The following is a 27,444-nucleotide window of genomic DNA, read 5'->3' as shown; positions in this document are numbered from 1 at the left end:
GCATATATACTTTTACAACCAGATACTGACGTAAACCGGACGTAGCTGGAGTTTTTATGTTTATTGTTGTGATAGAAATTAGGAAGAGGATAAAGAAGTAGCTAAATGAGGGAATCCGAAAAAAAATAAATAAAAAAGTGTTCTCATAGGCTACTACTTCGACAACTGAGGAGCAACTGGATCTTTATTTCATTATGTGATTTGATTTAACGTAACACAAACTTATCATATATTAAACAGACTTTATGCCGAACGTCAAACTGACTATGGACTAATTAGTATCTAACTAGTTAATTTATTTGTTAGCGTTTTATTCCATTTTAATACCCAAACGTTAGTGAGAAGAAGCTAAATAAAAACCTTTTATATATCAATCTGTATTTGCAATGGCTCATCTTCAGAAGCTTTTATTAAGGTATCTTGATTAAAACAGCGCAGTACTTGGACAAAAAGCACAAAAGACCAGGACCGCGGAAGCGATGCGACTTGTTTTACGCAATACGGAAGTTTGTTGCGCGCACTGATGAATATAAATCTAGAACTCTACTGTAAATAAGCGCAAACACACTACAGCTCATATTCATGAGACTTTGAGAAAACATGCCCAATAAGCGGACACTAGTCACGACCACACTTATCTTGGGTCCCAAGAAGAAAGGGGTGGGCTGGATGAACGTAAACCAAAGCGCAGCATTGCAGTGCAGTAAAAGTGTCACTCTCACACACTCGTAAGCTGTCCAGCGCGCGTTAGTAAAATGCCAGTGGATGAAACCCGTCAACATCTGCACACGCAGTGTTAAATGTATCGTTGATGCATGCAGACTGATGTTGCGCAGCATCGTCGTGACGCTGCTGGTACTGCAGTCACACGCGGGGTTCATGGCGCGCCAGAGCGCATCACATGAAGCCATCGGTTCACTCCCCCCCCAAAACACAAACATGTGAGGAATTTCGCCGGTGTACTGACGGGGGCAAAAATATGGTGTTTCAAAAAGACACGTTACGTTGTGTCTTTTGTGCTTTCACCTCCCACCGCCGTGATGTGGCACCGCGCCGCATCCAATCAGCGAGATGAGGAGAACACCCACACCCCAGAATCTGAATGCGGCTTTGGCGCATTATAAATACCACTTGTGATGCACCGGCAAGTCTTGGTCGCGAGGAAGCTCAGGGTTGCAGTAGTACATCAGTCTTTTTTCTTTCCATAACAAAGAAGACCATCATCCATCTTTTATTTTTTTGCTTCTCCCCAATTTCAGTTCATTTCAGGCCAGTTGCATGCATTGTTCGTCTCCCAAAATGGTTTGCGAGACTAAAATCGTTGCAGACGAACACGAGGCCATAGCTGGGACCAAAAAAGATTCAATTATAGTTTCCTCCTCGCAAATGTGGACGTCTTCTTCGCCTTCTCCCAGTGCGCTCGAGAGTAAGGTCGAAAAACGGAACCAGGTTTTTATTCGCGAATTTGAACGCTCGGACCATGAGGAGGTGCGCCGGATCTTCAACGAGGGAATCATGGAGCGGATACCTAATTCGGCATTTCGGGGTCTAAAACAGCAAACTAGAACCCAAATTATCTATGCCTTTCTCACAGGTATGTGACCAAAATTGGGGAATACGATGAGCGTATCGCTTTCTTCATTGTTCCTCTGCAACATGTGAAAATAAGCTCTGAGCTGTTTGAGTTCATATGTAAGTATAATAATTATGTTAAAATGAAAAGAATCTAAGTAAAATCATGAGCCCATTTATGTTCAAAACGATGAATCTAACGGTTTTTTTCCCAACGCACGTGATCCTAAAATCTTTTTTCGTTCAAAAAAAAAAAAAAAAAAAAAAAAAGCCCAGTTAATAGCAGTAAAGGAGTCACAAAGACAGCAGCAGTTCAGAGCATGCGGCATGCGTTACCGGTGAATGTGTGCGCGCGTGCCGAATGAATGAATGAATGAATCCCGCGCGAGCTCACTACGTTCTCCACACACGTCTCATGTTAGTGCACGAAGTTGTGTTTGTTACCTGTTTAGGTCTGTGACGTTTTATTTACAGATAATTGGTAACTATTAATAATACGTATAATATTTAAATGGTTTATTTGCTTTTCTTGTTTACTAATGATTTTCAATGGTTTTCAACTACAGGCGGTGTAAGTGAGCATCGTGGTGATCTGGCTAAACATCAACCTTTTTTGTACCTTTATGCTACATTGAAAAATTATTCACAACCCTACAGCTGAAATTAATGTTTTTTTTTTGCTTTTTTTCTTTGGGTCTTTGGGCTCTCCAGAGACCCCAGGCAACAAAATGTAATTTTGTAACAAAATAATAATAATAATAATAATAAATATATATATATATATATTTTTTTTTTTACAAATGTAGTTTTACTCTGTTTATTAATGTTTTTACTACACATTTGTGCTGTTTTTGGAGGATTTATTTTTAAATTGATTTTTATACAAAAACATCTTATGTAAAATTCACGTTACAAAAGACCCACATTTCTAACTTTACTTCATGTAACATTATGATGAGACTCCACTTAGAAAATGGACAAAATTCATCCTCAAAATCAACATTATTGAAAATATTTGAAAAAAAAAAAAAAAAAAGGCTAAACTTTGACAAAAAGTAATTTTTATTGTCATAATTGTGATTTCATGATATGTAGATATGAATCCAACTGAAAAATACTTGTGAAAAGATATCTTTCAGTTAGTAAAATAGCACATAGCAAATAGTGGAGCTCTGCAGCCATCTACTGGTAAAAGTGTTTTTTTTAAAACCATGTCAAATTATCAGTTATCCCCATGAATGAAAGTTAGAAATGTGGGTCTTTTATAAAGTGAATTTTACATAAGATGTTTTTGTATAAAAACCTATTCAACAAAATATTTATTTATTTATTTATATAAACTTAAAAGATATGATAAAGCCTCCGAAAACTGCACAAATATGAAGTAAAAACATTAATAAACAGAGTAAAATTACATTTGTTTTTTAAAAAACAATTATTTTGTTACAAAATTACATTTTGTTGCCTGGGGTCTCTGGAGACCCCAAAGACCCTGAGTGTGACTTTGTTTTTACATTAACATAAAAACAAGATAGCGCTATTTTTTATTATTTGTAGATCTAGAAAGTATTAACCACTGTACAAAGTTTCATGTCATTTGGACAAAGAGAACTTTTTTATTTTTATTTTAGCGAACGTCGTTTGGGGTCCAAAAAGACTCCAAAGACCCTATAAGGGTTAAACGAGGTCCATACACTTGCATACTAAATATGCAATATAAGAGAATATGCTGCATCACGGTACACCTACTGCAACGGTTCCCTCGGATAAATTCACCATAATGGCTAATTTGAAGTGTTCTTTAGAATCGCAAAAACTTTGTAAATGCATTTTATAGTTTGTTAAGTGTTGAAAACATGTTGATCTGTGTTGATGGTAAACAGTGCGGAGTTGTACTCAAGGGCGCCATCCTGTGCCAGCAACCTCAACATACTCAGATTTTCTTGAGTTTAATTACATTCCTGAAGACCCTGTTATTGTGCCTCCCATTGACCATTAAAATTCCAAGCCGTACATATGGGTAAAATTAACTTAATACTTTTTTTTTTTTTTTTACATTTACAGGACACTGTATAATTAGTCCGTTTTCAGGATTTCTCTGCACACTCCTAAATGTGTATACATTTGATGTCTGTTTGTCTCTCCTCTGCCAAAAATCAAACATTTGATTCTCTTTTCTGACAGGTGTCGTTTATTTTTCTTCCATTTCTCCATAGTAATGTGCTATGTTATGACCAAATCCTTCACACTGACCTTCTGCGCACCGTTTATTCTAATGGGTGCACGTTATTACTACAGCAGAAAAGTCATTCTCTACTACCTGGACTGCGCTCTGCACACTGATATGGCTGACATTGAGGCATATTACATGAAACCCACAGGTAAGGGGTAATTTCACGCACATACACATTGACACAAAATTAGCATCACAAGTAGGTTTTCAATGTTTTGCAATATTTGTGAGGACATTTTGAAAGATTTGGCTTTCATGAGTATAGCCAAACCTGTACACACACACATACTGTTCAAAAGTTTGGGGTCAGTAAGATTTTTTTTAATGTTTTTGAAAATGTCTCTTATTTTTAATATGGCTGTATTTATTCTTTATTTTCTAAAGCATGATTAAAACAGCCACTGCTGACCAAAGCTGTACAATCTAGGCCTAACAAAATTATTTGATCAATATTCAGTAAAAAAATATTAATATTGTGAAAAATTACATTTAATTATCCTACAGAAATCATTCTTATATGCTGATTTGGAGCTAAAGTAATACTTTCTTATAATTATTGTCAGTGCTGAAAACAGATGTGCTGCTACATTTTTTGTTCAAACTGTGATATATATATATTTTTTAAGGATTTTTTGATGAATAGAAAGTACAAAAGAGCAGCATTTATATGAAATAGTTTTTGGTAACACGTAAAATCTTGCTGATAAACTTTTGAATGTTACTGTTTGCACTTAATGTTTGTCTGGAGATTTTGTGGCTTATAAGCAGTTCATTATATCGATGAAGTCAATGATGTCTAATATATAAAAAAAGCACTATATATTTATATGTAAAATATGATATAAATATGTCTACATAAAATAGCATCTAGGAAAAAATAATTATGCTGATGTAATACCGTGCTTAGGCACAAATTCTTGTATTAAATATATTAAATATTTTACAAGAGAAAAAAAATAGTTTAATGTATGGACATCAACAAATACTCTCAGGATCAGTACCTGTGAAACAGAGTAAATACTGCGCTTTAAAAGTCCATGATGGGCTGAATATCTAATGTGTAGCTTTACTGTTGAAGACTCATGAAATATGCAGAAAGTCTCTCTCAGTACTTCTCTTGAGGATAACTGTTCTGAGTCATGCCTATTGATTGAAGGCAGGAAAAACGCTGATACAAATTGTATTGCGGCAAACTCAGATTTATAGCTATAATCTTTAAAGCCCCCCCCCCCCCCCGCCTCCCAAAAGCAAACAAAAACAAAACAAAAATACTTTCCTCTTATGAACCAATTTTATGCACAGAGAGAACAAACCTAGAGTTTAGTGATAAACACAACAAACCCTTTCAGGTGGATAAATTTGCAGTAGAACCAGTACAGTTAAAGAACCTGATTGTGCATATAACTGTGATACTGTAGTAAAATTACCAATAAATACTGCTGTTAATAATAAAAGTACAGTAGCTAGTGGCTCTTGCAGGCAGAAACTGTTCGTTCAAATGCCATACCAAACAGCCAGATGCTGGCAATCAGAATGCTCTCTGCAATGCATCGCTTGAAGTTTGCCAGGGTCTCTTTTACATGGCTAATGCGCATCTAGACCTGCGTATGGTGTCTGTTTTCACACACTACTGACTTCGAATGAGTCAAGCAGATGTGCTCGGTCACCGGACACTATTAGCAATATTACCAATACATGACAAGTATACAAAAAATTGCTCACAAATAGAGACCTGTTAGAGATAAAGATAAAGAACACAAAGATATTAAGCAGCAAAACTGTTTACAACATTGACAATGATAAGAAATGAAAATCAGGATCATGTGACTTAAGACTTGATGAAAATTCAGATTTGCCATCATAGGATCAAATTACATTTTAAAATATATTAAAATAGAAAAGAGATATTTTAAATTGTAATAATATTTCATAATATTAAGTTTTTTTTTTCTTGTATACATCTAATCAATTTTTTTCAGGATTCTTTGCTTAATAGAAAGTTTAAAATAACATTTATTTAAAATAGAAATCTTTTTTAAACTTTAAGAATGTCTTTACTGTTACTTTATCAATTTAATGCATCCTTGCTGAATTAAAGTGTTCATTTCTTTACATATATAATTAGTTGTCAGTCCTTAGTGCAGACAGTTTCTGTGCGCACAGGCTTCTTATTTAGTCCTGCATCAAGTGAAAGAGAGGATTGAAAACTAGGGTCAGGAAATGGGGGAAGGTGTGAATCAAAGCCCCGCTGTGGGTATGTGTGGTAGTTTTGTTTAGTGGCAGCATGCAGACAAAGGATTCTCCCAAGGGATTTTCTCTCTTGCTATGCTAATGTGGAATCCTGCATCTGAGGAGGGAATGGTAAAGAATATATGGGTTATCTGCCAGGGTGATGTTTCTTTAATGCACTCAACATCTATTCGGAGTGGCTTTTATTATTAAAGGGACAGGGTTTTTGTCAGAAACTTAAAACATAAGAAATACCCTATAATATACAGAACAATAGTGATATACATAAAAAAACAAAGACTAATTTGGACAGGAAGACACCTCTTTAATATGTGGAAAAAACACAAACAGATCTGTTAGGCTCCCCACTAGTCATTAATGATGACATGGAATGGCATTTGTGACATTTAATTTCCTTAATGTGATGTAAAATTGCATATTCAGCAGGAAATAATGTAAAACGGGACTTGATTTTATCCAGCAGGATTTGATTGGATCATAAAAAGTTGTTCAGTATTATTTGCTAATGTTATTTTTCTCCATTTGAATGGTAAATAGATGCACACACACACACACACACGAAGCAGTTATCAGACAGCTGGGGGGGGGGGGGTGCAAATGTGTGTGTGTGTATAGTAAAACTAATGAGTGTACAGCAGGACGTTCAAGTCCCAGTGATTAATAGCGCTCCTCAGCCCTGAAGCTAACGCTGCCATGACACACACACACCGCTCTGTGTGATACAGCAATATGTCGCAACATGACACAATGAATAGACAATATCCTAAGTCTTTCTGTTGAAAGATTACAACTACTTCTACATAAATTTTACACTTGCAGTATTTGATATAATGTTTTGATTCTATTTAACGCTCAACTGATACTCTTTATGACTCTTTTCTGCAGAGTATGGCGAGAGATTTCTGTTTTTAGAAGAAGATATAATTGACTAGATGCTTAAGAACGTGTTGTGTTGAACAGGGAAAGGTTAAACTTGTGAGACATATGAGAGTGTGTCAGAGAGGTTAATAGACTTCATGCCATAAACATGATTCTTAACAAAAACAAAACTGAATCAATTATTAGTATGCATGATAAAAGAAAACATCAAGTCATTTAAAACGCATCCATTCAGACTTACCTTTTCCTGCTATACTTCTTATGTATTGGAGAATCCAGAGCTCAGTCGCGTCCTTGTGTATTTGTAGTCTTTGCAGCTTCTATGGCACAGATGTGACAGTCCTGCCCCTCACCGTATTTATCTCCTTTCTCACTGCAACTCAGTAAGTAATTTAGTTATTTATAACAGAGGTGAGCCTCACAAGCATGACATAAAATACAATGTTTAAGATTAGAAAATACCATAATCTGTGCTCCTCTGCTGTTTAAACAAGAATCTGACCTACAGCTGACAGTTGACTTACCCAACAGAAAAAAATGTGCATTTCATCCTGTAACTCCCAAAACACTTCCCAACCTTCCAAAGTGGTGGAATTCTGAGCATTACTGACCAGTGTTGGGGGTAACGCATTACAAGTAATTTGAGTTATGTAATCAGATTACTTTTCCCTAGTAACTAGTAAAGTAACGCATTACTTTTAAATGTACAAAATATCTGAGTTACTTAAAAAAAAAAAAAAAAAAAAAAACAGAAACAGAAACGCAAGTTACTTTGTTTTCCCATGTATTGACTGATAGCTCTCTTGTTCCCATGTAGAGAGAAATCGAGAGTAAGTACAGATGCGTTGTGTGTAAACATGACGGATATTGCAGTTCTGGACTAAATGTGAGCATTTACTCATCTCACTTGCACAAAAACAGTCAGTATTCCTCAAAATGAATAAAAACAGTAAAACGCATTCTTAGAATATTGCGTAAACCTGCAATAATTAAATTAAACAAATATACTTTATTTAATCTCACTTTATTAACCAATGTCTTTGCTGCTGACCTTTGATGATCCAATTCAACCATACAAATAAGCAAAAATGACATCACATAAACATCATATTTGTGATCAGCCTGAAGCTTATTCATTTCACTTTTGGTGTGAAAGTAAATTTGCCAAAAATCTAACTTTTTTGTTGTTATTAAAAAACAAGCAAGCAAGCAAGCCCAGCCTAGGTGAGAAAAAGTAACACAAAAGTATTGTAATGCATTACTTTCCATAAAAAGTAACTAAGTAATGCATTCACTAAATTCACAAAGCAATTAGTTACTTTTTTAAAGGGTTAGTTCACCCAAAAATGAACATTATGTCATTAATGACTCACCCTCATGTCGTTCCAAACCCGTAAGACCTCCGTTCATCTTCGGAACACAGTTTAAGATATTTTAGATTTAGTCCGAGAGCTTTCTGTCCCTCCATTGAAAATGTATGTACGGTATACTGTCCATGTCCAGAAAGGTAATAAAAACATCATCAAAGTAGTCCATGTGACATCAGTGGGTCAGTTAGAATTTGTTGAAGCATCGAAAATACATTTTGGTCCAAAAATAACAAAAACTACGACTTTATTCAGCATCGTATTCTCTTCCGGAATCCTTTCCATTGAATTGATTCCATTGAACAGATTCCATTGAATCCTTTCATCTGTCGGCGTTGGTAATGCACTTTTATGTCGCCCTGGTTGTTTTTGGCGATTAGCACATCTGCGACATTTTGAAGCATCGAAAATACATTTTGGTCCAAAAATAACAAAAACTACAACTTTATTCAGCATTGTCTTCTCTTCCGGGTCTGTTGTCAATTCGTGTTCACGACTCCGCTTCTTCTTCTTCTTTCCTGTTTTACGGCGGTTGGCATCCAGCTTATTGGTGCATTACCGCCCCCTTCTGCTCCGGAGTGTAGTTCACGACTCCTCAGTGACGCTGCTGACGTGTTATCCGGTGCGCCAGAGCTTCGTTTACAGTCTGAGGGAGACGCACGCTGTATTCAAGCTATTCTACATTGTTTGTATTTTGGTATTGCTATATTTTTTAAAATGGTGCGTAAGTGTGCATGTCGCGGATGTCCTAATCGCCAAAAACAGCCACGGCGATGTAAAAGTGCATTACCAACGCCGACAGATGAAAGGATTCAATGGAATCAGTTCAATGGAATCAAATATAATGGAAAGGATTCCGGAAGAGAATACAATGCTGAATAAAGTCGTAGTTTTTGTTATTTTTGGACCAAAATGTATTTTCGATGCTTCTACAAATTCTAAATAACCCACTGATGTCACATGGACTACTTTGATGATGTTTTTATTACCTTTCTGGACATGGGCAGTCTACCGTACATACATTTTCAATGGAGGGACAGAAAGCTCTCGGACTAAATCTAAAATATCTTAAACTGTGTTCCGAAGATTAACGAAGGTCTTACGGGTTTGGAACGACATGAGGGTGAGTCATTAATGACATAATTTTCATTTTTGGGTGAACTAACCCTTTAAGGAGTAACGCAATACCGTAATGCATTACTTTTAAAAGTAACTCTCCCCAACACTGTTACCGACACAAGTCATCAGTAGTGGCGTAATCAGCACTTGAGCATGTAAAAACAGGTTAATTACGTCAATCATGGGTCTCACAAATAGCTTTTAAACACATTTGACGGTGCACATTTTCATGACTTTTCCTTTGAAAAAACATTTTAAACAAATGACAACAGGCTTTCCAGTGCATAATTATTAAAAGATTAGTAAGATATGTCAAAATTACAATGCATCAATCATAAATATGTCTCCCATGTTCATATTCTATGAATAGCACACTTAAACATGTAATTCCGGGCAATTGGAAATGAAATCCATAAATACAGACACGGTGTGCTTAAATGTGGTTTCACATTTCAGAACACAACCTGTTCGTAAGCTGCACTTTCACTAATGCACATTGCTATACATCTCCAGGTGAACATAATTTTATTTTCAGAGCATATCATGATCATGTGGGAAAAGTGTGCCAACCAAAAGCATAAAATATATATTTAAAGAGTTTAATTCTGCTTTGCCATTCCAATGCAGCACATTTGTTGAACATAAGCATGGTCGCTGCCTTATTCAAAGACAACTGAATCATTTTCAACTATATATAATGTGAGATAAATAGATAGTCTAGAACTGAAAGATTTGATTGGCTTGATGGTCTAACGATGAGAGGTGTTGAAGAGCTGCACATACCATGATGAATACTAGATGCAGATTTTTACAAATAGCTGGCAAGGTTTACTCTAACGACAAAACTGAATAACTTCTTTGTTTTGATTCCCACAGGCTCTTGTTTCTGGGTGGCAGTTTTGCAAGGCCAGGTGGTGGGCATCGTGGCAGCGCAAGGTCGAGAAGACGACAACACCCTGGAACTCCGTCGCATGTCTGTGGACTCTCGCTTCCGTGGAAAAGGCATCGCTAAGGCTCTGGGTCGACGCGTTATAGAATTTGCCATGTTAAACAACTACTCAGCTGTGGTTCTGGGAACAACTGCAGTCAAGATGGCCGCCCACAAGCTGTACGAGTCTTTGGGTTTCCGGCGAGTGGGAGACACTGAAGACTACACGCTGCCAGGAATGACCCGTTCACCGCTGGAGAGGCTCTTCTTCCAAATTCGCTACAGCCGGTACCGATTGCAGCTTCACGAAGAGTGAGCGACAGAGTTAACATGAGCGCAGAAGATAGAATATATAAACGACAATGCCGGCAATGACCCTGAACCACCCACTGACCCGGTCCTCTTCTTCAACCTATTTATTTATGTTTTTTTTTTGTTTTTTTTTAAGTCATATCTGTTCCTACGACCTTTATTTTCATTCATCTTTATGCTTGTTGTTTTTGAGGGGGTTTAGTGGAAAATTTCATTCCTTTGACCTTCATTTGACGTTTCTGCTCTTAGACTTTCTTTTCATGGTCATCTTGCCCTGAAACACCATGAACATATGAAAAGCCCCAAATGATTTGATCTCATTTGGATATAAATGTGAATTTGTCTCCCTTAAAACATAAATCAACCAAGGCAGCTTAATTCTGCCTCTGACTTTTTTCCAATCCATCCTATAGGCCGATCCACAGTAGCACAGACCACTATAAACACAGTTCAGTAAGCAGTGGATGTAGGAACTTCAGGGAAGGAGGCAGTAAAGTCTGATACACCTTGTCTGATGCCACCTTCCTCTTGACGAAGTATGTTTGAACCTTGCAACAGCGGCAGTCTGGTGGAGTCAAACAGTCCATCCAATTGTAGCTTTTAGTCCAAAGCAAAGCACTAACCGACAAACAGTCGGAAAACAGCTAAAAATGTGGAATATTATAAAGCCAGTAATTTTTATCCTTAAGCACCCCTCGTTTAATAGGTTAAAATAACACCTTTGCAATATAATCTTTATTTCCTAGTGCTGAGCCACAGTATCAGCATTTACAAATGACCAGAAAAACATCAATGCTCTTTCATGTTAAAGAAAACTAAAGAAAAAATGTTTCTCTGCACTTCATTTGGCTGACACTAAAGTTGCAGTCAGGGAAATTCACGTTTACAAAAATCTAAATTCACTTGAAATCTGATTATATACTGTGATAATCTGAAATATCACACATACTAATTTTAGCACATATCTATTTGTGTAATGATTTGATGAAGCTTTAATAATGACTTGATTAAACTTTTGTATACTTTGTGGATAATTTCACCATTCAGGTTTGGGGAAAAATACCTACTACAAAATTGCTGAAATGTGGTCATGCTTCCCAGTCTGATATTGCTCCTCCGATGCAAAATCTAAAACACCAAAAAAAAAAAAAAAAAAAAAAAAAAAAAGGGAAAAAAACAAACAAAACAAATGCCATTAGACTCCAGGTGTATTTAAATTAAACTTGGGTGGCATAAAAGCAGCAATATAATGATTTAAAAAATTAAACTGAGCACAAATATAAATTTGGATAAATATATAAAAAAGGACTGTATAAGTATACAATATCTAAGGCTTTATATTCTGCAACTATTCAATATGTATATGTAAAATGTTTGAAAACATACATAAGACATACCCATAATCTCTATCCGTCTCTATCCTCCTACCACAGTACCAGCAGAGGGAGAGATACAAACCACAACGAGCCTCATCTGTGACATAATGTTGTATAAAGTTAAGAAACTAAATGTGATTTAAAAATACATAGAAGTAACATGTAGTGCAAAAAACAAACATGAACATTGCCAGTTTTCCTTGACTTTAACCCCACCCCCATCCAAAAATCTGACTGCAACCCTGGGCCAGACCTCTCCCTCCTTTCTGTCCCCACCCCCCTCTCTGCATGCGCCACGGAGTCTTGTTGCGCTGCCCTTTTTCCCCATTCTAGCTTGTACTATCCCCATACTTCTGTGATGTCACAGTAGCGGTGTGGAGAGTTGTGGGCATGGCTTAGAATGTGAGATGGGCGGGGTCAACCAAACAAAAGGACTACCCACCAGCTTGCTGCTTTAATGACATCACAGCTGCCAATAGTAGAATGCAAGAGCAATGCAAGTATGTGGCATGCCTCTGTACCTGGTTTGTGCGTACGGTGCCTGCCCTGGAAAATATATTTAAAAATATGTAAAACAAGCTTCTTTTTTTAACTGAACATATAACAAATATGTGTGTTTCATTGTTCAAAGAAATTGTTGTTGCATGAAACGTCTTTGAATGAAAAACGAGCAAGAAAATACCATCTTTCACATGGCAAGTCTTAAAAGTGGAGCCGTTTCTTTTTTTTTTCTTTCTTTTTTTTCCAATGGAATTTCAGTTTATTCTAAAATTCTTAAGAGTTGTTGTCATCTTTAAGGATATCGTGAGATGTCCTTTTTCATCATTAAGAAGGCCTTGACAATTATTTAACTGAATGCGCTGTTTTGATTACAGATAAGTTACGTGAAAGCAATTCTCTAGACACAACTTTGCCAGTTGTGCCACACCTGTGCCAGTCAAATTAGACATAGCATTCACCTGTTTCCCTTAAAATGGACTCATTAAATGGCCAGTTAAGCTGTATTTGAATGCACCAACATCCTTAAGAAGAAAGGTTCGGCTGATCAGATCTGTGATGGGATATTTAAACTATCAACATGAATTCCTGTGTAAACCCAAAGCAAACAGATCACACTTACCTGAAATCTTGAGAAACGTTAGCTCTAAACTGTGAAAAGGCAAAACAATCAAACACATAAATGTAATGCAGTATGAAAATATTTAAGGAGCATGAAGTTCAATCCCACATTAAGGATTTACCACAGCGCTGGCAGATGTGAATGTACACGGCAATCAGCAATGTATTATGAATGTTGAAGATCAAGATTTGAACAGTGTTTGATGTACTTAAGGACTTTTGCTATGAGTGTTATTCTTCTGTAGTGCCACTGCCTTGAAAATCCTTAGCTTATTATTCTGAATGCAGTTAGCATGGGATTGAGAATTTCATGTATGAGGTGCATGTATTGTTGCCATATTGAAGAGAGCATTATTGTAAAGCTAAAATTGCAAGAAAGTGCAAGAACACCATGATCACTGCTTGTGTTTAACTAACCTGTTGAACAGTTCCTGATCATGCCACTAGTTTTGCACATGCTAAAACTTTTGCACATGCTAAAGGCTCAATTAAATTGGATTTATGTATACAGTGCAGTTAGTGTCATATGTGGGTTTAGACTGGTGACTTGATTGGCTAGTGAATGTCTCTGAAAGTGGGAGCAGTGCTCAAGACAGCGGTCAACAAGATGTTACAAAAGAAAAAAGCTGGGGTTTTACCCAAGTCTCAAGAAAAAGAAAAGAAAAAGAAAAAAATTAGAAAGAACCCCCCCCCCCCAAATAAAAAAAAAAAAAAACACCAACAACACAGAAATAAAGTGCATTCTTATACATTTCTAATGTTAGTTCGAAAGAACAGTTGATAAGGCATTCAGATTGATCTTGGTAACCTGCATGAAAAAGATGAATGTTTCACCTAACAGAGGAGAAGGGAGTCACTGAAGATCCACGATGGTAGATGGTCTTGCTTCATCAACGTCACCTTTCGGGTGATGCATGGAACAAGCCAAGACACCAAAATGTGGAGCTGCTTCCTTCTCCTTTATTTTATTTATTTATTTTTTTTTGGTTGAAAGCACTCCCTTATTGTGGCTTGAAGTGCTAAGGAGGTAGTGACACTTGTAGCACAATTGTATGATTTGTTTTGTTTTGTTTTGTTAATAAGGGTTTGACTCGTGTGCTTATCTATGATCCACTACAATGTATCAACAGTATTTTTTTAAGTTAAATTTGCCAAAGTTAAAGATGTTTGCTGCATTTCATTATTTTGCCATTTGTCTTTAAGATGTTGCCACAAGTCATCTTTGTAGAATTCATTTGGAAACCAAGCCTATGTGCCATTTTATCAAGCAATAATGCAAAGTGTCACAGTTGGGAAAAAAAAAAAAAAAAAAAAAAACATAACCAGAACATGATCCATGAGATTATAAAAATGTTCAAATGCTGCATTGATGTTCAATCCCTCATACTTTACTGGTGACAGTCGCTAAGATGTTATTAGTATTGGCACAGCAACATCACCATGGGCAAGCCAAGGCCTGACAAAGTGTGAATGTGAATTTTCTTTTTTTTGTATATTCTCATTTTTTATATTTCCTTAATTCTAATTACAACTAACATGTTTACTTGCATCTTGAATCCTTCAAGTTTACAAATGGATTTTTATGTTGTACTGATACGAAGCCCACAAAAATAAGCAAGAAACCTTTGTGACTGGGTGATGTTTTGGGACTCTGAAAGTTGCGTTAAGCTCTGAAACACAATTGTTTGGTCTTAAATATCCACTGTCTCCTGATTCACAGGGAGTGCAGTCTCCAACAATCTGTGACAGCAATCAAAGCAGAGAAATCAGCACCACACAACCAATTTTACTAGTACGCACAGGTTCATATTAACGAAGCTCTATGATTTTTTTCTTGAAAACAATTAACCTTTTTTATTAACATTTTAATATGTGTAAAGTTGTAAAGTGTAATTTACTGTAAATAGCATTTGGGGACATTTTGTGATCATTTTGTAACAGAAACTATATGAATATAATTAAGATGTTTACAAAAAATAAACAACAACAATACACTTTGGGAAACAACTGCAAACTGAGACAATTCTAACTATACAATCTGCTCACATTTGTGCCAGTCAGAGCAGCAAAAGCAACTTTCAGAGTCCCTGCATCCTCTTAACACTTATTAGGGGCTCTTAGAAGCTTTGCAAAGTGCCAGCGGGTTACTAATTATTGTAAATTATGGTTAATTTACGGGTAAATCCCAGGAACTACTTTGGAAATGTATGGCACTAAAACAATTTCTCAAGTTAGCAGTAACACTTTAGAAATGCTCATGTTTACATCTGGTATAAGTTGACATTAGTTGCCCCATTTTGTCAGTGTGTTAAACACATTTCAGTCATTGGCATTGCCTGTTACTATAGAAACAAGCCCATGCAAAGCACAGCAGGGAAATGATATGCAGCCATTCATGGGGGCGGGTCAGTAGCAACAAAATGGGACTGGTTTTTAGTATGGCATGATAATGAGGGCTGGGCAGAATGGAGTTTGGGGAAAGAAAAGGGAGGTTTGAGGTTTTCAGCATGGTAAATCTGGCCTTGCTTTACCTGTTTGGTCGCAGTGATCACCTGGTTCTTTGAGTCTGAAATAACTGTACTGCCTGGGTTTCCTTTGGATTTTGTTTTATTCTGCTGTTTACGTTCCTACCTTTTCTCTTTTTCTTTCATTTTCTCGATACACAGGAACTTTGTAAAGATGTAAAGAAACGTTTTCCTGATTTATGAAAGAAAAGGTTGTACATACTGTATCAATTAAAGGAATGATGCATAAAGCTTGTGCACGTGTGTCTGAAGTTTTAAAAGCCATGCGTACACATCAACGTACAAAGCCTGGTTAAATAAAGGAAACATTATTTATTATGCCATTAATGTTGGAGATGTCATTGACAGCAGTGGCCTTTGAAGAGACCTTTGATTTTAGCAAATGAAAAAGACATAAATCAGTTCCTAGTCATAAGTGACATGGAAGGCTCAAATTATTTGTTCAAAACATTATCTTATTATTGACCCCTAATTACACATCCTAAAGGATCTTCTACACCAAAGCTCAGTGAGTACTGAGCATTAATTATTGAGAGAGAGAGAACAAACAGATCGTGACCTAGCATGGTAAAATGTATCTACTCTCAGTGCCAGACCTTTAAGAATAGGCTTTCAGTGATATCATGACATTCAGAGAGGGTTACAGCCATCTGCGCTGTTACAGCCTTTGAAAACACAACAGCAACAAGCACAGAGACTGGAACATTTTTCAAGGGCGTGTTTGTATTGATAGGGGCATTACGAGGGGGCACAAGATCTGACGCCACAGACGGACACTGAAAATCTGGGTCAGTGTGTGTGTGGACTGTGTACCCATGAGACAGAGATTTAGAGAAAAGCCAGTGGGTACTGCTAAACGAGTTGTGAGGTGCCGTGGAAACGGAAGAGATAAGATTAACGGGTTTATAATGGAGTGAGCGAGACTCACTAAATGAGGACCGAGTTTATTAATATTCATCAGGAGACAGACGTTCCATCACAGCAGCTGAGAAACAGATAGCAGCACCAGTAATACAGCTGAAATTAAGCCCATCCATGACGGAGGCTCATATTTATTTACCGAATATGTGAGTAGACAGATATATTGAAAAGTATATGGCAATATAACATGCATAAACATTGTAAATGAAAAAAAAAAAACCTTACAGATTTATTAACTACTTCTATTCTCATGCAAAGAGATACTAGCGTCTGAACAGAGAGAAGAACAGAACAACAGTGAAAGGATAAAAATGAATTAAGGGAAGCTCCCCCAAAATAGAAACTGGTACGATCCAGCCTGCTCCTACCGTTGCCCTCGGATACATCAGTGAGAAACAAGAATTGGGAACTGCAGCTGCCCGGTTACCATAGTAACGGGATGGCGAGGAAGAGCGGGAGACTCAGAAAGAAGTAGCTGTAGTGGTGCAGGGGAGGTTCATTTCGCACATTGAGCCCCATGACCGTCCAGTGGACAGTGAGACTTTGAGAGGCACCTGAGAATAGAAAGAAATCATCTTTTGACCTACGTCTGCTGCATTGTTTAGTTTTATAGTAATTTAAAGCCAGGCTGTAGGAGGGAAGGCCATCTGGAAATACAATTCAGCTTAATTAGGTAACCAATCAAACGCTGTGACACAGCGAATCGCCTTTATAGTGGACAAATCTGTTTGATAGTCTGCCTGATATGATTAAGGCTTCTATTAGAGCTATAAAATGTTTCTGAAGCAAAAAGGAAGACATTGAATAGATCATAGCATGTTACTTTCTCTACATCCAAACGCTCTTCTTCATACTAAGATAAATGATTGTCATTTGAGTGAAGCTGTGTGGGTGTTCACTTACAGAGAGATTCATTCCCAAATTTGCAATGTGCTGAAGAGATTCCATGGACTTCTTCACCAGCACTGTTCACCAACATAAGATTCAAAATATTTGAACGGCAATTTCTTTTTGTCTCTAAACTAATTGATCTAGTTTAGTCCCATGTTATGCCACAAAAGATTTATTGATGGAATTTTCTGGGTAACATTCAGTTATGTTCTGACAGCATTTGCAGCTTAATGTCAATTACAACCAGGGTTATAAGAGTTAAGTTTAAGTTGAAATATGTTTAAGTACTAAAATTACTAAAAGTATATGTAAAAATGGAAAATAAAAACAAAAACTGAACTAAAACTAAAAAAAAAATTAACCTAAATAGTAATATAACAAAATAAATAGTTGCAATAGTTAAATGAACTTGTATTTCACCCAGAATATTCCTTTCATGTTCATATAAAAGGACATCCCTCACCAGCAATCTGGTCTAATTGTGAGATCTCCACTTCAAACAGTAGCTCATCATGGATTTGAGCCACCAGCCTAAAAAGATCAACACACACAGAAACTAGAACAAAACTATCAATCTTATCGTGTAATTCAGTAATCTTATTGCTCTACATTGGTCTGGAAGCCATCTACTGTAGTCATACCATCTTCTAATACTCACAGAGAGGAATAGAAAGAGACTTGGAGGGAGGGGCGAGGAGATAGAATGAAGAGGGAGGGATAGAGAGATGCTAACAAAGATAAATGACTGTAATAAATAGAGATGCACTGCAAGTTGAGTGATTCACACAGACTAAGAGAGAAAAAGAGTAAATAATCGAGGGATATGTAGAAAGAGAAAGTAAAGATATCCATGGAGAAGAAGAAAAAAAAAAGTACTATGTAGAAATGCTGCAAATTTGTTGTTCATTGTTAGTAAATGATGCCTAATTAGGGTTGCAAAATTCCCGGGAATTTTCAAAGCTGGAAACTTTCCATGGGAATTGACGGGAATATATGGGAAATAACGGGAATTAATGGGAATAAACAGGGAATTTGCAGGTTAACCTATAACAGGGTACTTAAATGTAGTTGAAAAGAACATCTTGAAGAACATCCTCAATCACATTCACACAGCACACTACTTAGCGCAGGGATATTGAGGCCACACCACCTGCATACACTGTGCATTCCCCTAGACCAGGGGTGTCCAATCCTGCTCCTGGAGGGCCACTGTCCAGCAGAGTTTAGCTCCAACCCCAATTAAACACACCTGAACCAGCTAATCAAGGTTTTTAGGCATACAGGAAACTTCCAGGCAGGTGTGTTTTGGTAAGTTGGAGCTAAACTCTGCAGGACAGTGGCCCTCCAGGACCGAGTTTGGACACCCCTGCCTTAGACCATAACATGCACATTTGATCAAAAATACAGAAAAAAACTGTAATATTGTGAAACATAACTACAATTTAAAATAATGGTATAATAACTGATGTACATAAAAATATAATTTACTCTATAATTTGCTGAATTTTCAGCATCATTACTCCAGTCTTCAGTGTCACGTGATCCTTCAGATATCATTCTAACATGCTAACACAACTGTTTCCAACAATGATAATAAAAAATAGGTATCAAATCAGCAAAATTAGACTGATTTCTGAAGGATCATGTGACACTGAAATAAATAACACATAACAATTGCTGCAATAAAAATATATTTAATTTACATATTTACTAAATTAGAATTATTGAATGCGAAAAATAAATAACTGTTATTTTATGTTATGACCAAACAAAATGTTTATATTTGTTTTATATGATACATTTTATATAATTATTATAAATCTGTATAAATTTCCCAAAATTTTCAATTAATTCCCATAAATTCCCGTAAAATCCTGTTAAGTTTCCAAATTGGAATATTTCCAAAATTCCCCAGGTTAAGTTCCCATGGAAAGTTTCCGGAAATTTACCGGAAACTTTCCGCCCCTTTGCAACCCTATGCCTAATGCCTAGGGATAGTTTGCAAAAAAGAGAAAATTTTGCCATTATTTATAAACCCTTATGTCGTTCTAAACCTGTATGACTTTCCGTCTTCTGTGGAACATAAATGATACAGCATTTCTTAGTGTTTGTTTCATTCACACAATGAAGGTCATTGGTCACCAGAGTGCTTTGGTTACCAAACATTCTTCAAAGTATCTTTTTTTATGTTCCACAGAAGAAAGTCATACAGGTCTGGAACAACTTGATGGTGAGTAAATGACTGCAGTTTTTAGGGGGAACAATCCTATTAACTAATTCAACCTTGATGTAAAATGTTTCCCACAAACAAAATGTAAAGATACATGGGATTATAAAACAGGGAGGGAGTGGAAAACTGTATGGATGAACGGATAGATGTACCTGGCAGTGTAAGAGGCAGAGGACACTTGGGAGCAGATTTTGATCATAGCCATTTTGACTAGGTCTGCAGCTGAGCCTGAAGGGTCACAACACAGTCATTGTGGTGATCACAAATGTGACAAACACAAGTAGAAACACACACAATACCCTGTAGTACAAAGTTGACGGCCTGTCTCTCTGCTTGGTTTCGAAGGCTCCAGTCAGCAGAGTGAATGTGAGGGAGGGGACGGCGCCTTCCCATTATGGACTTCACAAAACCTAAGGCATCAATAAGAAAGAACATACACAGCAACTTATACACTCTTTCAGCCTTATTATACTCAGTCACTCATTCACACACAGACTCTTTACGAATCACTCATGCCAGTGCATTCCGGGGTAAGGCAGACAATAGGTAAAGCTTTACACATAAACCCCTGTTGGAAAAGAGTGAGGTCAGCCGGTGGACTCATTTGGAAAATCTTTTTCCCAGAAGCACAGAGACGCCAGGAGTTATGGGGCACAAAGAGAGACCACTGCATGTATATGTGTAACAGTATTCAGGAATGTGTGTGGCTCGGTGTGGGCGTGTCATATGTACAGACAACACTAATGACACATCACTGGAATGTGCTACTGTGTTTCTCCGCTATTGAGGATTATGAGCATGTGTGTTGTTTCTGGGTATTCGGCTTTACTCACCCTCACATCATTCCAAACCTGCTTGACTTTCTTCTCTCTACTTAACAAAAAAGACAGTATTTTGAAGAATGTTTTTGTCCATACAAAGAAAATTAAGAAGGGTCCAAAACAAAAAAAAAAGAAATACAAAATAAAATTAAAAATAAATAAAATATTTTGTGTTTCTTAAAAGAAAGTCAGTCGTACAGGCTTTGAAAACTATCCCTTTAAGACACTTAAAAAAAGTATTTTTAAAATTGAAATGAAATCAATTTCCTTGCATTAAATAAAATATAAACCAATAACAAAAACAATATTTGCAGTTTTAAAGGTGCAGTGTGTAAATTTTAGCGGCATCTAGCGGTGAGGTTGCGAACTGCAATTAACGGCGCACAACCCTCGCAACCCTCCCTTTCGGAGAAGCTACGGTGGCCGTCTGGCTGACATGTCCTTGTCAGAGAGCAGAGAGTAGCTTGTGTGAAGCAATGAGGTTTCTTCTTCTAACAAAGTATGGTATCTGCTTCTAATAAATCATTCAACTACTACTACTTTGTGCGTATTCAACTTAGTGACGATGCAAGCTGCCTCTAAAAACACCAACAATTTAGAAGAACAACAACATAGTGATGAAACGCGCTCTGTAGAGTGTTTGTCCGTTTAAGGCTGCTGTAGAAACATGCCACGCATAATGGCGACTTAACATGGAGGGGGGACCTGCAGTGTATGTAAATATAAATGAAACATTATATGTAGATATAAATGAATCATTCTAAGGTAATAAAAACATAACAGTTCATTATGTAAGGTCTTTACGTACCGCTGAAAACAGTTATGTATATTATATTGCATTTCTGTCAATAGATCCTCCCAAATTTTACACATTGCACCTTTTTAAAGGATAGTTCACCCAAAAATGAAAATAATGTCATTAATTACTCACCCTCATGTCGTTCCACACCAGTAAGACCTTCGTTAATCTTCGGAACACAAATTAAGATATTTTTGTTGAAATCCAATGGCTCAGTGAGGCCTGCAATGACATTTCCTTTAAATCAGTTCATGCGAGTACAGTGGTTCAATATTAATATTATAAAGCGACGAGAATATTTTTGGTGCGCCAAAAAACAAAATAACGACTTATATAGTGATGGCCGATTTCAAAACACTGCTTCACAAAGCTTCGGAGCGTTATGAATCTTTTGTGTCGAATCATGATTCGGATCGCGTGTCAAACCGCCAAACTGCTGAAATCACGTGACTCTGGCGCTCTGAACCACTGATTCGACACCCTGAATCATAACGCTCTGAAGCAATGTTTTGAAATCGGCCATCACTATATAAGTCGTAATTTAGTTTTTTTTGGCGCACCAAAAATATTCGTCAACCGCTGTACTCACATGAACTGATTTAAATATGTTTTTAGTACCTTTATGGATCTTGAGAGAGGAAATGTCATTGCTGGCTATGCAGGCCTCACTGAGCCATCGGATTTCATCAAAAATATCATAATTTGTGTTCTGAAGAATAACGAAGGTCTTACGGGTGTGGAATGACATGAGGGTGAGTAATAGATTACAGAATTTTCATTTTTGGGTGAACTAACCCTTTAACTAACTGGTGACCATTTTAGAGGATGTATGACATCAACTACTCTCAAATTCAGATGGGCATCCTATCAGGTCAGATTAACTACCATACTATTTAACAAGCAGAAAGTGCCCAAACTTTTTATTTGTAAAAGTTTTTGCATTATAAATGAGTTTGTGTTACATTTCTTTGAAAATAAATGTCATTTGGTTTGATATTTTGTTCATGCAATGACACACATACATTTTTGTGTAGCTTAAAGGGACAATTCACCCAAAATTAAAATTCTGTCATCATGCTAAACACACACACACAAAAAAGATATTTTGAATAATGTTGGTAACCAAACTATTTTGGTGACGACTGACTTCCATTACATGGACAAATATTTAGTCCTTTCTCAAAATGTCTTCTTTCATGTTCGACAGAAGAAAGATACAGGTTTGGAACAACATGGGTGTGAGTAAATGATGACATAATAAGTTTCCAAATACTTTTTGGGGACACTGTAGTTCAGGCCCTCAAAGCATGCATCAGCATTGTAATATGTAATTCTACTTTTCACCTCTGAGAAAGGTCCTGTATCAGTCTCGTCTCTCTGACATTAAGCTACATAAAAGCAACTCTCTAAATCAAAAGACAGCACAGAACGTCTCCCTGAACAGAAGATTAGACGCTATCACACTCCTACTGGAACACCCTGTTCTAGAACAGATTACTTAGAACAGAGAGAATGCTCAGTCTTTAAAGCCTTTCTCAGTTTCATTTTCTTGAATCTCTTTCCTCTCTCTCAAAACCTGATAAATTCCCCAGCAAAATGATAGCAGGTGTTTTGTTGCTGTGCAGGCTTGTCAATACTTCCAGTATTGATCGTGTAATGAGTGCACTGGCTTGAACTTTCAGTCCTGGAACTTCAGTTTCACATTCTGAGGTGCCTGTTTGATGAGTAAAGGTCCGTTTCACGCCAAGAAAGATAACTATAACAATAACTATATTACTGTGCACACTAATACACGATATCGTTCTGTTTGTTATAAGCGTGCTGCAGTTTTGTCATCTGCCGCTTTAAATGCTCAAGTTCTTTAATAAGTAGGATGGATTCTGATTGGCTGTCAATATTTTAAATGCTCATTAGCTGGAAAAAATCGTTATGAAAGTTATTCCAAATACATCATTTTTCTGTGCCGTTATCATTATAGTTGTGGTGTGAACTCTATTCCTTTATATTTAGATCGATTTTTTAGAACTATATCTTTATCGTTCTTGGTGTGAACAGGCCTTAACTCTGAACAATGAATGCTTCACTCATTTTCTAACCTATTTATGAATCTACAGCATGCACTAAATGAGATCATGAGCCATTAGAACAGGAACACTAACAATAAATATATTTTTTGAATGATTCTGACTGATTTTCTGATTGAAGACAATACAGTGAAATCTATGAAATGTTCGATGGCAAAGGTACTGTCAGAAAGTCTCGGTAATTTTTCATTGGTAAGAGGGAATGCTTTATCTTCTAGTTCAAGGACAAGATGCGAAAGCAATCATTTTTTACTCCATTGCCAGTTAAAAGACACCCATTGGTTGTTACTAGTAACCAGTTCACACAAAGTAAACACAAAAGCACTGTTTCACTGTACATCACAGTAGTAAGATAACTCTGTATATCATAATCAATCTGATAATGCCTGACGAAGATGTAGTTACAAATCTAACACTGTCTTTCTCTTACCAAGTTGTATGCCATGACTACTGTATCGTTATTTTTAGCTTTTAATCATTCATACTTAATATTATGTTACCTCCTATTTAACTGCCTTGCATTTTTCTCTATTCTGCATTGGCATACAATGTATTATCATTTCTCATGCCAATACAGCATACCAAATTATATTTAAATTTCATATTTTATAATAATTGTAAATATGGCCAGTAAACTGCCTACTGTATTTTTTTAACACAGATGAACATAGATAGAATATAATGGCAGCAGCAAACATAACTGTGAGACACATTAAGAGAAGTGGAAGAATGAGTGTGAGTGACTTTGTGTGAAGTTCACACAGTGTTGTAAAAACCATGATGTGTGTAATATCTGTAAACGTGTGTCCTAACGGCAGCTCTAACCACACTGATCTGTGAGTTCTGTAAGTGAGTGTCAGATGCTGTGCTGCTCTGTCTATTTTTTTCAACTCTAATCTCCGTTTATCTCACGCACCGTGTTTGTGGCAGTGCTGGATGGTGTGCTGGATGAAGGCCGGCACCTCTTTGTACGTCTGTAGGAAAGAGTCCTGAAAACGGCTGGCCTCCTCTGCACTCACACCCAGAATACCAGATAACCGCTCTCTTCCTGTGTGCGATGATGCATGCAAGAAAGAGGGAGAGTGAGTCAGTGGACAATAGTATGAGAGCAGAAATATTCCAAGCTTAAAACAGTTCAAGGTGAGACAAAAAAAGACAAAATGAGGTGAGAACAGGCACAGAATGATTGCTGAGAAAAAAGGTTAAACTCATTCTCCTGATGTTGCTATGACGACAACTACCTTGACAACAAATGTAACACAAAAACATGAGAGCACTGACTTTTACCTCTACTGATATTGTGTAATATATGATATAACATGTACACTAAGTTTGGGGTCAATAAGATTTTTTTTTTTTTTAAATAAATAAATACTTTTATTTAGCAAGGACGCATTAAATTGACCAAAAATATTTCTGTTTCAAATAAATGTTGTTCTTTTAAACTTTCTATGATTTCTGAAGGGTCATGTGACACTGAAGACTGGAGTAATGATGCTGAAAATTCAGCAGAGTTATAAATTAATTTTCAAAACATTAAAATAGACAACAGTTATTTAAAATTGTATTCATATTTTCCAATATTACTGTTTTTTTTTTATCAAACATATTGTAATATTGCAGCATTGGTGAGGATAATTGACTTCTTTCAAAACCACTAAAAAAATCTTACTGACCCCAAACTTTTGTACAGCAGTGTAAGTCTATGAGATTTTATTATCCACCAGGCAATCATTGTAAGCCTGATGATCCACAGAATTTAAGGTATCATCATGTCCACAGCACAAATAAGTGCATGTGCCATAGTTCAATACTCAGGTCTAATAGTTGGTTCAGATCTCTAACCCTAATTATAGTGTTAATAATAACAGTGATGCTTAGCAAGCAGCACTAATAAACACCTAAGAAACACTGTAGTATCAGAAGTAGGGTAGCTACTTGCATCACTCCAACCAATCAAAAGGCAAAGAATTTGTCATCAGTCCAACTATAGTAACAACTAGCCGAATGACTGAATTTAAAATCCATACTACTTGCTTTACGCACAATGACCTGTTGAATAAAGTAGGACAGAGTTCATATACAAGCGAGACTCAGGCTCATTTTCATCTGACCTTCTGTCTGCCTGTAATTGAGATTATTTCTAGACAGAAATGAATATCAAGCATGTGAGCAGGGAGATGAAGATGGCAAGAGGCACAAAGAAGTGATGAAGAGTGTGTGTCGCTGTGCATTCTCACTAGTTGAGATCATTTGCTCTCTGGTGCCCCTCCTTATGCCTAATTACTGCAACCTCTCCACCTCCAAATCATCCTTCTTCTCTAGGATACTCAATAGTTAGCCTCTTATATTCTGACCCAGTTGAGTGTGTGTGTCCACCCCTCCCCCTCGCCTTTGAGTGTGTGTGTTTGATTGTCTTCTGTGCTACACCTCCTTTTAGTATTCGGTAACCATGGCAATCCGTCGCTTTCTGCAAGATTATCAACATATGCTGACACTGTGGCGCTCTCACCCCCTCTTCTCTCACTCACTTTCTACAAGCACTCAGTCACTCAATATTTCCGTCCTCAAGCTGTCTCTATTTCTCGTTTTTCCTGAGATGACAGTATGGTAGAAATGACTATGTTTAACTCTGTCTCATCATGCCTTGTGTCTTTATCAGAGTGTAATAAGAGCTTTTTTCTGTATTCAGCAACTTAACACTCACAAACACTTTTTGGTGAGGCATTGTGAGACGCTGGACAAAAAAATATAAACGAGAGAAAAAAAACAGAGATAGGTTCAAGCTGACCCAGTTAAAGTAAAGTGGAACAGTGACACCTCTTTCAGTCCCTCTCTCCCCTCCATACACACATAATAAGATTCTTCTCTAGGTTGTAGTCATGGAAGCCACATTCTGGAAGATCTCTCTAGGCAACCACTATGAACAATAAGCTCTCTGCACTTGACTTCTAGAGCAAAGCACTTCAGTCTGGGTCACAACTTTTCTCTATATTTCTTCCTATCTGTATCAATGTCTATCTTTTTCATTCTAAAAAAAAAAAAAAAATCAATTTATGTACCTCTGCTTTGCCTATGCCACAATCGTACAGATAAGCTTTTTTTTTAAGTGAACAGTGTTTTACTCCATTAAATCCCCCCACCCACCAAATTTTTCATGCTATTTCTCATTTAATGTTTCAAGCTTTCAAGTTTCAAGTTTTTTTTTTTTTGTTTTTTTTTAAAGGTACACTACCATTCAAAAGTCAATAAGATTTTGTATTTAATTTTTTTAAAAGAAACTTTAGTTTGCAAAGATGCATGCATTTAAGGGTTAGTTCACCCAAAAATAGATATTGTTGAATGAAGTCGTTATTTTTGTTTTGTTTTTGCACACGAAATGTATTCTCATCGCTGTCTATGGACGAGTCATATACCTCTCGGATTTCATAAAAAATATCATAATTTGTGTTCCGAAGATGAATGAAGGTCTTACGGGTGTAGAATGACACGAAGGTGAGTAATTAATGAGAGAATTTGGATTTTTGGGTTTAAACTGAACAAAAGTGACAGTAAAGAAAAAATTACAAAAGATTTCTATTTCAAATAAATGTGTTCTTCGATGTTCGTTCAAACTTTCTACTCATCAAAGAATCCTGAAAAAAAAATTCTAAAGTAGAAGAGTTATTTTTTACTGTAATAATATTTCACAATATTACTGTTTTACTGTATTTTTGATCAAATAAATGCAGCCCTGGTGAGCATAAGAGAGTTATTTCGAAAACATTTTAAAAATTACAGATCCCAAACCATGAACGTTTGAATAATTCATTCAAAAATGAAATTTCTGTCATCATCTATTCATCTTCACATTGCTCGAAATGTAAATATTTCCTTGTCTGCTGCTTTTGAATTTACATCTTATGCACCCAGAGAAGTGTTGCTAGTAATGAGCTTGAGACTGTGCACGTTCTTTGCTGCTATCATTGCTGTCAGGGTGTGATTTTCTTGCAGCTCAATAGTAATTAGTAACATGGTA

At 36.6% G+C, this 27,444-nt stretch overlaps 2 protein-coding genes across 2 annotated transcripts in view; one reads left to right on the top strand and one right to left on the bottom strand.

Annotated features, from left to right (window-relative positions):
* The first annotated feature begins 407 nt into the window (after positions 1–407).
* Positions 408–15,910, top strand: nat8l (N-acetyltransferase 8-like). The gene is made up of 3 exons (XM_048183912.1): positions 408–1,594; positions 3,789–3,953; positions 10,297–15,910. The coding sequence occupies exons 1-3, from the start codon at positions 1,279–1,281 to the stop codon at positions 10,662–10,664; spliced, it is 849 nt and encodes a 282-aa protein (XP_048039869.1). The 5' UTR covers positions 408–1,278; the 3' UTR covers positions 10,665–15,910.
* A 148-nt stretch (positions 15,911–16,058) lies between these two features.
* Positions 16,059–27,444, bottom strand: part of poln (polymerase (DNA directed) nu) — a 55,545-nt gene continuing 44,159 nt past the window's right edge. The window contains exons 19-24 of the mRNA XM_048183903.1: positions 24,343–24,474; positions 20,022–20,132; positions 19,875–19,950; positions 17,956–18,023; positions 17,505–17,566; positions 16,059–17,155 (exon numbers count right to left, since the gene is read on the bottom strand). Coding sequence (XP_048039860.1) covers positions 17,063–17,155; positions 17,505–17,566; positions 17,956–18,023; positions 19,875–19,950; positions 20,022–20,132; positions 24,343–24,474 — 542 coding nt within the window. The 3' untranslated portion in view covers positions 16,059–17,062. The remainder of the gene's footprint in view (positions 17,156–17,504; positions 17,567–17,955; positions 18,024–19,874; positions 19,951–20,021; positions 20,133–24,342; positions 24,475–27,444) is intronic.

Source organism: Megalobrama amblycephala, linkage group LG3, assembly GCF_018812025.1.
Source record: "Megalobrama amblycephala isolate DHTTF-2021 linkage group LG3, ASM1881202v1, whole genome shotgun sequence".
Lineage (NCBI taxonomy): Eukaryota > Metazoa > Chordata > Actinopteri > Cypriniformes > Xenocyprididae > Megalobrama > Megalobrama amblycephala.
This window is presented reverse-complemented; position numbering and strand designations above follow the sequence as displayed.